This window comes from Callorhinus ursinus, unplaced genomic scaffold (assembly GCF_003265705.2).
Source record: "Callorhinus ursinus isolate GAN/ISIS: 27379988/994484 unplaced genomic scaffold, GSC_fseal_2.0 scaffold23, whole genome shotgun sequence".
Taxonomy (NCBI): domain Eukaryota; kingdom Metazoa; phylum Chordata; class Mammalia; order Carnivora; family Otariidae; genus Callorhinus; species Callorhinus ursinus.
The window spans coordinates 16263702-16279863 of NW_027397085.1; the positions used below are offsets into that span (position 1 = coordinate 16263702).

The 16162-nt window shown below is 39.6% G+C and overlaps 2 protein-coding genes across 6 annotated transcripts in view; one reads left to right on the top strand and one right to left on the bottom strand.

The window, feature by feature from the left end:
- The window catches only part of PDE4D (phosphodiesterase 4D), a 1488864-nt gene that overhangs the window by 788279 nt on the left and 684423 nt on the right, over positions 1–16162 (top strand). The window lies entirely within an intron of this gene.
- Positions 14073–14511, bottom strand: LOC112839420 (cytochrome c oxidase subunit 6B1-like). The gene has a single exon (XM_025892341.2). The coding sequence runs from the start codon at positions 14471–14473 to the stop codon at positions 14213–14215; it is 261 nt and encodes an 86-aa protein (XP_025748126.1). The 5' UTR covers positions 14474–14511; the 3' UTR covers positions 14073–14212.

Here is a 16162-nt window from a genome sequence, read left to right on the forward strand (position 1 = left end):
AGGGATGGAAGGAGTTTGAAAAGCCTATCCAGGTTGGCTCCTCTGACAGCCCATGATTTTTTGCTACATGTGGCGAAGGGGGGGGAAACAAAACCTGGCAGAATGTTCTGTGACCTGGATTTTAGCTTCTCTCTCCCTTCTCTATATAAAATTATTTACTGTAACCAACTGCAAGGAGAAAAGTTAATCAGTGTCTGCTGCTTTTCCAGAAAGCACTTTTCCACACCCAATTTCCATGTCACACGCATGCAGTATTATTTTGAACAGTTGTTTAGGTGGGTCACAAAAATGCATCTCTAAACAAAGCATTCAAATATTTTCCTCTATGAAAACCCTTATGGGCATTTGGTTTACGGGGTATTTTCTGTGGTTCAAACGTGGTATATTGCCCAAATAGACTCGTGCCATTCCTGCAAAGGATAGTGCATTTATATCCATTTTTCCCATGCCTATTAATACATGAATGATGTCTCATACGTCACAACTTGTAGTTTCCTTTTAATGGGATTCCCATATTTATATTTACCCAAAGTAATAAAAAAGAAATCCCCTGAGAATACAACAATGGTCCATATTTATTGAGCATCTGTTCTGTGCTGGGCTATGTGTGAAACATTTTGTTTGCAGTATCTCATTCAGTCTTCACAACATCCCATGAGGGATTTGCTATTTTTTCTTGTAAGGGTAAGAGAGCATATTTAACTATTTAAGTAATTTGTCCTCATTGACACAGCCAGTCATGAGAAAACCAGAGGACCCAGGAGATTTAAGCCCATGTTTCATTATTACCTCACAGCTTAAATTTTGAAATTTAAGTGCCCTAGGAAACTCCTTGTATGCTTGTGTTATTAAGGTTCCCTTTCTATCATCCAAGGGCATTAAAGGGATATGCAGCTCCTCTTTTCTTGTTCATCTACCCATCTAGACCTTGATCTGTGGGATGGAAAATTGCTTTGGCTTTATGTGACCTCATTGCCCTTCGTATCTGACACAGTGTTAGGTCATATCTTGATCAACTTTGAAAGCATATTATAAAGATTGTTAGTTTTTAACAGAGTCCAAACTATGACTACATAACAGTGGAGCAATTGTGAAAAATAAAAGCAGTATTCACTTTCATTTCCTGAACTTTTCAGAGGCATAAAGTAGCAGTAGAAGGGTAAGCACATTCATTGCCTACACACATATTGAGTTGCTACTGTGTGCTTTCAGGAGCAAAATCTTTGCATACTAGGTGTGTATGGACTCAGTGAGCCTCAATGAGGCTACCTGAAGCAGATTATGCTGTTCTCCTTAGGTTTCTGCCAGATAGTATCCAGCACCCAAAACAATCTTTAGAGAAGCAAGAAGTCCAGAATAAATAGAACTATCATGGAAACATGTATAGGGATAGAATTAAGGAAACAGTAAGATCTAGAAAAAAAAACTGAAAACTAGGAGATTTTTTGTAATGCATATTTTTAAAGGCTCTAGAATATATAAAATCACACTCAAAAAGATTAGACTTTTAGTTGCAATGCGCTTTGCCTTTTTTACACTTAAATTATTCTTTTAAATTCAGGTTATTCATCTCCCAAGATGAATATAATTTAACTAAATCTTTTATTATGAGAGACTTAGGCATTACTCACTCATTGATATGATCAAAAGCATCTTATTTCTCTCAAAAGAAGAGAAACGAAGGCTATTTTTCTAGTATTGTCCTAGAGTCACGTTCTCTTGCCTTATTAGCATTTTATTTCAAGCAATAGATTAAACAGAAATGCTTGTGATTGAGTGAAGATTAATTATAGGGTATGGGAGTATTAGAACCTATTTTATTTTCCTGAATAGTGTCTTTGGCTGTTTTGTTATCCAAAAGGGAGTCAGTGGGGAACAAAGATCGTGACACATTTAGTAATATTCAAGATGCACACCCCCTCACTAGACTGTCAAAGGGCTGGGCTCATCACAGGTTATGAGGCTGTGATGTGTTATTGTTGCTTTTGCTGCTGCACCCTTGGATGCACCTCTCTTGATGTGTGACTTGGCATTGAGAGTGTGAAGGCTCACAGGAGGTTGTTAATCCAGAGTCAGTGTGGGAGTCAGTGAGGCATAGCTGGCAGATGCAGATTTCAGCCTGGAAATTTTTACGATATTTCTGACTACCTTAGAGTGTATAGTAGTATCTTTTATGGAGGAGTTTTACTAATTATTTAAATAATAAGTGCTGACTATAATTTCATCATAGCTTTCTTGTATACATTCTGTATTTAAACAGCATTTCTAGTGGGCATAGTAGGGAGAAGCAGTATGGCTTGGTAACAAAAGGCACAAGATTTGAAGCCAGTCTGCCTTGGAAACTTACCAAGCCTCCATTTTCCCATCTGTAAAATGGAGATGATAATAGTATCTATCTCAGGGCGCCTGGGTGGCTCAGTCGTTAAGCGTCTGCCTTTGGCTCAGGTCGTGATCCCAGCGTCCTGGGATCGAGTCCCACATCGGGCTCCCTGCTTGGCAGGAAGCCTGCTTCTCCCTCTCCCACTCCCCCTGCCTGTGTTCCTGCTCTCGCTATCTCTCTCTGTCAAATAAATAAATAAAATCTTTAAAAAAAAATAGTATCTATCTCATAAAGTTGTTGAGTGAATTAAATGAATTAATACATATAAAGTATTTCCAGAAATGTCCAGTACATAATAAATACTCATTAATTGCTTGCTTTTATTATTTTATTCCTAATTAACGTGTTCTAGAAACAGGATTAGATACCGAGAACCAACTAATTTACAGATATTTGTTGTGTATCTGGGTGCCTTTGCCAACATTAGGTATCATGAGGAATACAGCAAGATGAGCCACTTAGACTCCTAGGAGCTGGCAATAGAAGGAAATAAAATAAGTAATGGTATAATTCAAACTCTAAGTTCAATGCTGGATGGAAGAAAGAAGAGGCTGCTGTGAGCTGTAATAATCAGATAAGATTCACTGTGTGCTGAACTTGAACTGACCCAAGAAGATTTAGAAATTTTAGTTTAAAACTTAAATTTGAAAGTGATACCACCCTATACAAGACCTTTCTATGCCCCTTGCTCCTACAGCAAGTTCTCTAAGGTTGAAACTGCTGATTTTCCAGCAGTTTCCCATCCTATTCCATCAGAATCTCTAATACAAGATTACAGTACTTAGGAATCTGCATTTGTGTGGAACCCAAGTAACTTTTATCAAACAATGAAAATTCTATCTCTGAGAACTGCAAACTTATTAAGGCCCTTATTTTGACTCTACGTACTTCATTTCAGCCGGTCTTGTCCTTGAACTTTGAGAAGTCCCAAAATGGAACAGCTTTCCTCAGCACCTGGCTTGGCCCTTACTTTTGTGAAGAAGCCACCCTTTCCTGATCAGCTTTCCTCATTCTCTGTCCCTTATCAAGACTTCTGGGATCTTTTTGAGCAAGTTTTAGGTTCACCGCAAAATTGAGAGGAAGATACAGAGATTTCCCATATACCCCCTATGCCTCCACACATGCATGGCCTCCGCCATTATCAACATCCCCCACTAGTGTGGTTCATTCGTGGCAGTGGATGAACCAATATTGCAATATCATTATTACCCGAAGTCCATAGTTTCCCTTGGGGCTCACTCTTGGTGTTGCATTCTGTGGTTTTAGGTACATGTATGACCTGTATCCACCATTTAAAGTATCTGAGTGTTTTCACTGCCCTAAAAATCCTCTGTGCTCATCTATTCTCTCCCCTAAACCCTTGGCAACTGCTAATATTTTTACTCCATCCATAGTTTGGCCTTTGCCGAATACTGTATACTTGGAATCATACAGTATGCACCCTTTTCAGATTGGTTTCTCTCGCTTAGTCATATGCATTTGAGGTTTTTCCATGTCTTTTCATGGCTGGACAGTTGAGTTCTTTTTTAGCACTGAATAATATGCCATCATCTGGATGTACCACGGTTCATCCATTCACCTACTGAAGAATGTCTTTGTTACTTCCAAGTTTTGGCAATTGTGAATAAAACTTCTATAAACATCTATGTGTAGGTTTTTGTGTGGATATAGCTTTCAGCTCTTTTGGGTAAATATTAAGGAGTGTAACTGTTGGATCATAAGGTAAGGGTATTTTTAGTTCTATAAGAAACCACCAAACTGTCTTCAGTGGGGCCATACCAGTTGCGTTCCCATCACCAATGAATTAGCGTTTCTGTTGGTCCACATTCTCACCAGTGTTTGATATTGTCAATGTTCCAGATTTTGGCCCATTTTTAAAAACTGTTTGTTTTCTTATTGTTGAGTTTTAAGATTTCTCTGTATATTTTGAACAACAGTCCCTTATCAAATGTGTCTTTTCCAAGTGTTTTTCCCACCCAGTCTGTGGCTTGTCTCATCATTCTCTTATTTTAATGCTGACCCTGGACACTATTCCACTGAAACACTTATCATGCTGAGTTATGATTGTTCACAGTTTTATGTCACCAGACTATTAAATTTCACATTGAGCGTCCTCTTAGTCTCACCTTCACATTTAGTTAATACTCAATAAATCAGTTGATCTTGACACATTAGACGTCTTACCATCATCTGAGCTCCTTGTTTTGAGCAGATTTCTAGACTCTGTGGCTCAGATACTCTGATTCCATAGTTGAAAGGAGCATTTGTAATGAGCCTGTAAATAGTTCACCATTCTTTTAAAAAACAACAACAAAAAAAAAACAAACAAATGTGAAAAAGGTAGATGAATGAAAGTGTCACAGAGCTGAGGAAACACTTTTAGGAGGGAGAATAAATAAGCATGGCATGTACAAGATAAAGAGATTTGCTGTGCTAGATGCAGTAGCAATGGGAAAAATATAGAGTTAGCACGGTAAAATTATGGATGTCCTTGAGGAGCCATCAGAGGAGTTTTGAGCTGAATGTGACTCTTTGCATGAAGTGGTAATTCTGAAGTACGAGAATGAGTAAGGATGGTGCCCCCAGTAGTTTTCATGGCAAGTCTTTGGGGGCGATTGGATTACATGCATGACCTCTCAAGTATCTGTTAACACTGAAATCATATAGTGCTGTCATTCATGAAATTGTAGATATTGAGGTGTACTAGTTACGTAGTTTGTGTTCATGGGGTAATGTTTTCTACTTGAATAAATTTTAGTTAAACACTTAACTAAATTTTATATAAATGAGAAATTTTGCTCATAAATAGCTGCGTGTAATAATGAATCAGTATGTGGAAGGTGTGCTTAAGTTTTGAAATAATAGGCTGAAGTCAGGTAGTATCAGCTCATGAGAGCCAATTGTTACATTTTCAGAGATTTTGAGAGCCTACTGTTAAGCATAGACATTAGTGAATTATATAAACCTGCAATTAAATAAATTATATGTAAAGCAAGCATAATCTATACTCAAAACTCATTACTCTCTAATTATTTTATACATTTTACTCTGCTCTTGGGGTTAAGTTTAGATATCTGTGTGGTAGAAATACCATGTAAGGAAGTGATACTGCACATGTCTTCCCAACTCCACATTTAGTGGTGTTACATTGGGAGCTTGAAATCAGACAAGGTCGTGATATTTAGACCATGGAAATTGCCAAACCCTACAAATCAGGCCTTCTTGCCCCCGGAGAGCCAACTAATAAGCATAAATATTTACCAGTACACCAGGGACGACACGTATAGAAAGATCTCATTGTTTTGAGGGAGAGATTTGCTTTGCTCCATGACATAATTTAAAAGGTAGTCCATTCAGTAATGGCCCCTTCGAGCATGAACCGCCTTCCCCCATGTCCCCATGTAAGACCAGAAACGGGGATATTTTTAAGTTCCACAAGTGAACTGCTTTAGTTCTAAGAACAGAGAGCTGGTGCCTTGTGTGTACTTCATTGTAGGCTCCTTTCAAAAATATCTCAGAACCTTTAAAAAAAAAGAAATTTACCTCCAGAGTCTCATACATATGCCTCTATTTTATCATCTTTTATAGCTTTTCAAATTACTAGAATTTGAAGACTTTTGCAATCTGTCTTGAAAGGGAAGGAGAATGTAGCCGTGGATGAAGTAAACAATGGTTTAGTTCTCCTTTCACTATATAAAATCATTCTTCATCTTTGTGGAAATAAGAAAATGAAATGTTTTGTTTTGTCAAGAACAATGGCAAGATCTTTCTAACAGCCTCTCTTCTTACAGTATGGGGGCTTCTTTAAGCTTATAATTCTGCTGTAAAAATCAAAGAATCTTCCTCTTATGAGGGTCCCCATAGAAGCAAACTGTGCTCATGAATGTTATTTTATGTGGTTTTGAATGATGATGTGGCTGAGCATTCTTCAGGGATTTCTGAATTTCACAGGTATATGCCTTTGAGAGTCATAATCCTTACTTAAGCAGACATCTATTTAAGGAAGAATTCTGGACAATTTCCCTTTCAGGGTATTTTAAAAAATTAAGAAAGCTGTTCACCAGCCTGTGGCAAATTTGTTGTGAGAAGTGTGGCTTCTCAAGGACAGTGCTATAGCTTTGATTCAAGCTGACATAATTAAAGTGTAAACGTACCAATTAGTTTGTTTTCATTAAATTTAGATGCAGATAGAATAATCAAATTCATTGAGATCAAATATTCTTACTCTGAAACGAATGGCAACGGGATAAAAAAAAAAAGAAAAGGGATGTCCAGAAACATAAAAACAAAGACCCAAACATCACCAGAGAGACCTTGAAGGTAAATGGGAATATCCTTGGGAATAGCGTGATTTATAGTGTTTCCAAGCTTGGTCCTCAGACCACATGAGAATTGAGTTTCTAACACTAAAATTTTGGCTGTCTGCCCTTAACCAACTGTGGCAAAATGGACTAAGATAGTCAGAAAATTGGCATTTTTTCAGAGTCCTCAGAAGATTTTTATGCACACTAAAGTTATAGCCTACTGATTTAGAAACTGTAACTGAAAATTTCCCTCAATTTCTTCAACTGCAGAGTGGAGAGAGTAAAAGCAGTGTTGTTGGAGGATCGAATGAGTCTATAAAGTGGTTAGAACAATGTGCTATTTTCGAGTAAGTACAATGTTATTGGCTGTTATCGCTACTGTTGTTCTTGTTTTGACTTTTTTCAAGAGATTGTACTACCTGAAATGGAAATGAAGGAGAATGCTTCTAGTCATCACAACTATCAGATGCCTTAAATACCATGCTGACGCCAACACACAGTGGAAGAGCTATCCTCAATTTAATATAATCTTGGATATTGAATATCCATCCTAATATTCATAGTTTCCTATTGTACATGCAGATTTTTGGTTTAAACAGTTCATTTTTTTCTTGTAAAGATATTTATTTACGAGAGAGAGAGAGAGCGTGAGCGTGCATATGCACATGCGTGGCAGTGGGGGGAAGTCGAGGGGGTGCAGGCAGAGGAAGAGGCAGAGAGAAACTTAAGCAGACTCTGAACTGAGGGCAGAGCCTGACACGGGGCTCAGTCTCACAACCCTGAGATCATCACCTGAGCCAAAACCAAGAATCAGATGCTTAACCGACTGTGCCACCCAGGTGCCCCTTAAACACTATTTTTTTTTTTTTTTGAGAGGGTTACATTTATTTTCAGATCTTCAGAAATGTCATGAGTCATTCTAGAAATCATAGCTGTCTTGCATGTGGAATTCAATTTTTATATTCTTTACAAACAAATGGCATTTATAAAAAAATAATGGTGGGGTAACAGTGAGTCATAATATGCAATGGTCATTTACATGAGTTCCTTTAGCGACTCAGCTCTTCACTGCATTTACAGGTCCCTGAGGCAGGAAGAATGTGTGCGGTGCTAAGTGCACTGCTCTGTGAGTGAGAGTTTGTTCGTATCGTCTACTGGAGAGTGGGCACTCCTTCCAGGTGAAGGTCATGCTGGTAGAGGTGCACTACAGGGCACGAAGTGAACGAAGGCTTGATGCAGGGAGGGCACAAAATGACAAAATCTGCTGGGATCATTTATCATGATTCAGCTGGGAAAGAATGAAGGTGGGGAGCATTTTCCTCTAGTTCTCCATAGATGGCACACACATCATTTGTGCGTGGCAGTTAGCTTAAGAAGAACAAAGATGAAAAGGTTTTATCTCTAAGAAAAGAGTGCTCTCCCCACACACTCTTCTTATGCTAAATTTTTATCAATGCCTAAGGGTAGTATGCTTAACTCCATGACAGTCTTTGAGAAAAATGATGAAAAATGATCCCAGAATGAGAGTGCCAAGCTGGTGATGATTTCATGTAGTTTCTGACATGTGTTTAGTAGGCACACGGTTTGGAGTTCTATTATGTTTAAATAAATGGACTTGTATTTATCATTAGAGTTTTGTGTTTTGCAGGAAGGGTCATGAATTGGAATCACCAAATCAAATACATTTTCCTGTAATCTAATGACATGTTGGAGACATTGAGGCATTTGTATTTTAAATAATTCCTCCTCAGATCTATTTTCTAAGATACATAAAAATGTGGATGTGAGTAGATTCTGATCTGCTTCACATGACACAGAATGTATTGCAATGAAATTTAAGATTTTTATAAAAGCATATTAGATGGAAGTTATTAAAAGATATATGGGGGCAAATAGAATGTACCTCAATTAAATGACATGAAACGGTTTCTGGATCAGCTTGCTTAGTTATTTAACGAACAGCACTAATTCTGTATCAGTATATGGCACCTAGAATATACAGTATAAATGCTTGAAACTGCAAGTAACATGTCACCCTTTTAGATAGCTCCTATTAATAGCCACGTTTTATAAATGTGGAATTTGAGGCAAGAAAGGTTAATTACCTTTCCTAAGGTCACAGAGCCTACTAAGTATGATCCATGGAGGTCTTCCAGAGGAGTTTGTTAAAATCTGGGGTAATGGCTTTTTAGACTTGGTAAACAAATTATCTAGTTGTGGCCCACTAGGTTAATTCAGTAAACTTATAGGGAGGAGTAAGGTTGAACACTAAAACAAATTCTTCTATTTTCATGGCTTGAAGGGCTAAGTGAGGCAGGGATGCCTGGCAGACACCTACTGTAGTGTCTTTTTGCCTGTGCCCTTTTTATTTATTTATTTTTTAAATAATTTTTTATTGTTATGTTAATCACCATACATTACATTAGGTTTTGATGTAGTGTTCCATGATTCATTGTTTGTGCATAACACCCAGTGCTCCACGCAGAATGTGCCCTCTTTAATACCCATCACCAAGCTAACCCATCCCCTACCCCTCCTCCCCTCTAGAACCCTCAGTTTGTTTTTCAGAGTCCATCGTCTCTCATGGTTCGTCTCCCCCCTCCGACTTACTCCCCTTCATTCTTCCCCTCCTGCTATCTTCTTCTTCTTCTTTTTCTTAACATATATTGCATTATTTGTTTCAGAAGTACAAATCCGTGATTCATCAGTCTTGTACAATTCACAGTGCTCACCATAGCACATACCCTCCCCAATGTCTATCACCCAGCCACCCCATCCCTCCCACCCCCCACCACTCCAGCAACCCTCAGTTTGTTTCCTGAGGTTAAGAATTCCTCATATCAGCGAGGTCATATGATACATGTCTTTCTCTGATTGACTTATTTCACTCAGCATAACACCTTCCAGTTCCATCCATGTCGTTGCAAATGGCAAGATCTCATTCCTTTGGATGGCTGCATCATATTCCATTGTGTATATATGCCACATCTTCTTTATCCATTCATCTGTCGATGGACATCTTGGCTCTTTCCACAGTTTGGCTATTGTGGACATTGCTGCTATAAACATTGGGGTGCACGTACCCCTTCGGATCCCTACATTTGTATCTTTGGGGTAAATACCCAGTAGTGCAATTGCTGGATCGTATGGTAGCTCTATTTTCAACTGTTTGAGGAACCTCCGTACTGTTTTCCAGAGTGGCTGCACCAGCTTGCATTCCCACCAACAGTATAGGAGGGTTCCCCTTTCTCCACATCCCTGCCAACATCTGTCGTTTCCTGACTTGTTAGTTTTAGCCATTCTGACGGGTGTGAGGTGGTATCTCATTGAGGTTTTGATTTGGATTTCCCTGATGCTGAGCGATGTTGAGCACTTTTTCATGTGTCTGTTGGCCATTTGGATGTCTTCTTTGGAAAAATGTCTGTACATGTCTTCTGCCCATTTCTTGATTGGATCATTTGTTCTTTCGGTGTTGAGTTTGCTAAGTTCTTTACAGATTTTGGATACTAGCCCTTTATCTGATATGTCATTTGCAAATATCTTCTCCCATTCTGTTGGTTGTCTTTTGGTTTTGTGGACTGTTTATTTGGCTGTGCAAAAGCTTTTTATCTTGATGAAATCCCAATAGTTCATTTTTGCCCTGGCTTCCCGTGCCTTTGGCGATGTTTCTAGGAAGAAGTTGCTGCAGCTGAGGTTGAAGAGGTTGCTGCCTGTGTTCTCCTTTAGGATTTTGATGGTCTCCTGTCTCACATTTAGGTCTTTCAACCATTTGGAGTCTATTTTTGTGTGTGGTGTAAGGAAACGGTCCAGTTTCATTCTTCTGCATGTGGCTGTCCAATTTTCCCAACACCATTTGTGGAAGACTGTCTTTTTTCCGTTGGACATTCTTTCCTGCTTTGTCAAAGATGAGTTGACCATAGAGTTGAGGGTCCATTTCTGGGCTCGCGATTCTGTTCCATTGATCTATGGGTCTGTTTTTGTGCCAGTACCATACTGTCTTGATGATTACAGTTTTGTAATAGAGCTTGAAGTCTGGAATTGTGATGCCACCAGCTTTGCTTTTCTTTTTCAATATTCCTCTGGCTATTCGGGGTCTCTTCTGGTTCCATACAAATTTTAGGATTATTTGTTCCATTTCTTTGAAAAAGGTGGATAGTATTTTGATAGGGATTGCATTGAATGTGTAGATTGCTCTAGGTAGCACTGACATCTTCACAGTGTTTGTTCTTCCAATCCATGAGCATGGAACGTTTTTCCATTTCTTTGTGTCTTCTTCAATTTCTTTCATGAGTATTTTATAGTTTTCTGAGTACAGATCCTTTGCCTCTTTGGTTCAATTTATTCCTAGGTATCTTATGGTTTTGGGCGCAACTGTAAATGGAATCGACTCCTTGATTTGTCTCTCTTCTGTCTTGTTGTGGGTGTATAGGAATGCCACTGATTTCTGTGCATTGATTTTATATCCTGCCACTTTACTGAATTCCTGTATGAGTTCTAGCAGTTTTGGGGTGGAGTCTTTTGGGTTTTCCACATACAGTATCACATCATCTGCAAAGAGTGAGAGTTTGACTTCCTCTTCGCCGATTTGGATGCCTTTGATTTCTTTTTGTTGTCTGATTGCTGTGGCTAGGACTTCTGATACTATGTTGAATAGCAGTGGTGAGAGTGGACATCCCTGCCGCGTTCCTGACCTTAGGGGAAAAGCTCTCCGCTTTTCCCCATTGAGAATGATATTCGCTGTAGGTTTTTCATAGATGGCTTTTATGATATTGAGGTATGTACCCTCTATCCCTATACTCTGAAGAGTTTTGATCAAGAAAGGATGCTGTACTTTGTCAAATGCTTTTTCTGCATCTATTGAGAGGATCATATGATTCTTGTTCTTTCTTTTGTTGATGTATTGTATCACGTTGATTGATTTGTGGATGTTGAACCAGCCTTGCAGCCCAGGGATAAATCCCACTTGGTCATGGTGAATAATCCTTTGAATGTACTGTGGGATCCTATTGGCTAGTATTTTGGTGAGAATTTTTGCATCCATGTTCATCAAGGATATTGGTCTGTAGTTCTCCTTTTTGATGGGTCTTTGTCTGGTTTGGGGATCAAGGTAATGGTGGCCTCATAAAACGAGTTTGGAAGTTTTCCTTCCATTTCTATTTTTTGGGACAGTTTCAGAATAGGTATTAATTCTTCTTTAAATGTCTGATAGAATTCCCCTGGGAAGCCATCTGGCCCCGGGCTTTTGTTTGTTGGGAGATTTTTGATGACTGCTTCAATTTCCTTAGTGGTTATCGGTCTGTTCAGGTTTTCTATTTCTTCCTGGTTCAGTTTTGGTAGTTGATACATCTCTAGGAATGCACCCATTTCTTCCCGGTTATCTAGTTTGCTGGCATAGAGTTGCTCATAATATGTTCTTATAATTGTTTGTATTTCTTTGGTGTTGGTTGTGATCTCTCCTCTTTCATTCATGATTTTGTTGATTTGGGTCATTTCTCTTTGCTTTTGGATAAGTCTGGCCAGGGGTTTATCAATCTTGTTAATTCTTTCAAAGAACCAGCTCCTGGTTTCGTTGATCTGTTCTCCTGTTCTTTTGGTTTCTATTTCATTGATTTCTGCTCTGATCTTTATGATTTCTCATCTCCTGCTGGGCTTAGGCTTTATTTGCTGTTCTTTCTCCAGCTCCTTTAGGTGTAGGGTTAGGTTGTGTATTTGAGACCTTTCTTGTTTCTTGAGGAAGGCTTGTACTGCTATATACTTTCCTCTCGGGACTGCCTTTGCTGTATCCCAAAGATGTTGAACAGTTGTGTTTTCATTTTCATTGGTTTCCATGAATTTTTTTAATTCTTCTTTAATGTCCTCGTTTACCCATTCGTTCTTTAGTAGGATGCTCTTTAGCCTCCATGTATTTGAGTTCTTTCTGACTTTCCTCTTGTGATTGAGTTCTAGTTTCAAAGCATTGTGGTCTGAAAATATGCAGGGAATAATCCCAGTCTTTTGGTACCCGTTGAGACCTGATTTGTGACCTAGGATGTGATCAGTTCTGGAGAATGTTCCATGGGCACTAGAGAAGAATGTGTATTCTGTTGCTTTGGGATGGAATGTTCTGAATATGTCTGTGAAGTCCATTTGGTCCAGTGTTTCATTTAAAGTCTTTATTTCCTTGTTGATCTTTTGCTTAGATGATCTGTCCATTTCAGTTAGGGGGGTGTTAAAGTCCCCCACTATTATTGTATTGTTGTCAATGTGTTTCTTTGCTTTTGTTATTAATTGCCTTATATAATTGGCTGCTCCCACGTTAGGGGCATAGATATTTACAATTGTTAGATCTTCTTGTTGGATAGACCCTTTAAGTGGGATATAGTGTCCTTCTTCATCTCTTATTACAGTCTTTGTTTTAAAATCTAATTTGTCTGATATAAGGATTGCCACCCCAGCTTTCTTTTGGTGTCCATTAGCATGGTCAATGGTTTTCCACCCCCTCACTTTCAATCTGGGGGTGTCTTTGGGTCTAAAATGGGTCTCTTGCAGACAGCATATTGATGGGTCTTGTTTTTTAATCCAATCTGATAGCCTGTGTCTTTTGATTGGGGCATTTAGCCCATTTACATTCAGGGTAACTATTGAAAGGTATGAATTTAGTGCCATTGTATTGCCTGTAAGGTGACTGTGACTCTATATTGTCTGTGTTGCTTTCTGATCTATGCTGCTTTTAGGCTCTCTTTTTGCTTAGAGGACCCCTTTCAATATTTCTTGGAGGGCTAGTTTTGTGTTTGCAAATTCCTTTAGTTTTTGTTTGCCCTGGAAGCTTTTTATCTCTCCTTCAATTTTCAGTGATAACTTAGCTGGATATAGTATTCTTGGCTGCATATTTTTCTCGTTTAGTGCTCTGAAGATATCATGCCAGTCCTTTCTGGCCTGCCAGGTCTCTGTGGATAGGTCTGTTGCCAATCTAATGTTTCTACCATTGTAGGTTACATATCTGTTCTCCCGAGCCGCTTCTAGGATTTTCTCTTTGTCGCTGAGACTCGTAAGGTTTACTATTAGATGTCGGGGTGTTGACCTCTTTTTATTGATTTTGAGAGGGGTTCTCTGTGCCTCCTGGATTTTGATGCCTGTTTCCTTCCCCACATTAGGGAAGTTCTCTGCTATTATTTGCTCCAATATATCTTCTGCCCCTCTGTCTCTTTCTTCTTCTTCTGGGATCCCAATTTTTCTAATGTTGTTTCGTCTTATTGTATCACTTATCTCTCGAATTCTGCCCTCGTGATCCTCTAGTTGTTTATCTCTCTTTTTCTCAGCCTCTTTATTTTCCATCATTTGGTCTTCTATATCGCTGATTCTCTCTTCTGCCTCATTTATCCTAGCAGTTAGTGCCCCCATTTTTTTTTTTTTACACTCTTCCAATGAGTATTTATTATTAGTTAATCCATGATTCAGAATCCCAGGGTGGGGATCACCATGCACCCAGGTCCCCCTTCACCTCCCTGGGAGAAGGAGGGAGGACAGAGGAGAGGTGGGTGAAGCCAGTTCAGATCTTCCCAGGAAATGTGCCTTCTGCCCGCCGGTCGTCCCAGGCTGATACCCAGGATATGGGGTAGAGGGACTTGTACACACGACGGTACCATTTGCACACGGAGACATCACCCCCTTTAGCAGTCATTGCCTTCTCACAGAGGTGGAAGTCCAGGTAGTTCTGCCAGCAGTTCCTGGTCTGGTTCTGGTTGGGGAAGTGGCTGTCAAAAGGGGCGGTCTGGTAGTTCCTGATTTTGGTCTTGATGTCTTCTGCCATGGTGCTGATTCTAAACACACCACAGCAGCACCTCGCAGCTCAATCAGTGCCCCCATTTTTGATTGCACCTCATTAATAGCCTTTTTGATTTTGACTTGGTTAGATTTTAGTTCTTTTATTTCTCCAGAAAGGGTTTCTCTAATAACTTCCACACTTTTTTCAAGCCCAGCTAGTATCTTTAAAGTCATGATTCTGAACTCTAGGTCCGACATCATACTAATGTCCATATTGAGTAGGTCCCTGGCAGACGGTACTACCTCTTGTTCTTTTGGCTGAGGTGATTTTTTTCATTTTGTCATTTTGTCCAGAGGAGAAGAGATGAATGAGAGAACAGAATGCTAACAGGTTAACAACGTCCCCAGCAAATATACTCTATACAAATCAGAAAAGACCTGAAACCAGGGGACAAGAAAGGGAAAGAAAGAAGAGAAAAAAAAAAAAGGAAAAAGAAAAAGATAAAAACAAACAAAAACAGAACAAAAGAAAACAAAACAGAATATGATCAAATATGATCAGGCTAGTGCAGAGATCAGTGCCACATAGTAGCTTTTGGGCATATTTTGGTCTGTTAGAAGAAAGTGCCTGCTAAAATTTTAAAGGAAGAAAGACATAATGTACAAAATAAGGGTTGATACAATGAAGGGATGGCAGATGACTGTAAAGATGAAAATTGTAAAAGATTTTATAAAAGGAATTGGTAAGAAGTTGTTTTTAAAAAGAAAGAAGATTTAAAAAGAAAAAGAAAAAAGAATAAAAGGGAAAAAAAAGGGAGAGAATGTGATCAGGCAGGAGAATAGAACAAAGCCATACACTAGTGATTTGGGGTATATTTTGATCTGTTAGAAGAAATTGTATCTCAAAATTTTAAAGAGAGAACAACTTATATATATATGCCAAAAATAAGGGTAACTACTATGAAGGGATAAAAAATATGACTAAAAATGAAAAATAAAATGTTTTTTTTTTTAAAAAGGGATTGATAAGATGTTGTTTGAAAAAGGGAAAAGAAAAATTCAAAAAAAAAAGTTAAAAAATTAACTTTGAAAAACTAATGAATTATGGTAAAAAAGCCATGAATTCTATGTGCAGTATTCCCCTAGCGCTGGAGTTCTCCCGTTCTCCTTGATCGGTAAACTTGGTCTTGGCTTGCTGGCTGTTCGTGCTGATCTTCTGGGGGAGGGGCCTGTTGCCGTGGTTCCCAAATGTCTTTGCCGGAGGCATAATTGCCCTGCCCTTGTCGGTCCGGGCTAAGCAGGCTGCTCCGGTTTGCTCTCAGGAGCTTTTGTTCCCTGCAAGCTCTCGGTACAGCTTTGGAGGACCAGGGTGAAAATGGTGGCCTCCCAATCTCCGTCCGGAGGAGCTGAGAACTCGGGGCCCCACTCCTCAGTGCGCCCCCAGAGAAAAGCAGTCACTCCCGTCTCCCCGGTCTCCGGCCGCACTGCGTGCTCACCTGGCCTGTGACCGATCGTTTCTGTCTCTGGCTCCTGACTCGGTGTGGAGTCTCCAAACCCAGCAGATCCCTGCGGTGCGCTTCTGCGCCGCTCCTCCCGGGGGAGGAAGGGGAGTCTCCCCGGATCTGCCCTTGTTGGGTCCCTGCTGCAGGAGCAGTGGCCCAGCTGGGCCGCGGATCACAGTTTATGGCCACCCCGAGCTGAGAGCCCGCGCCTCAGCTCCGTCTCTGCAGCCGGC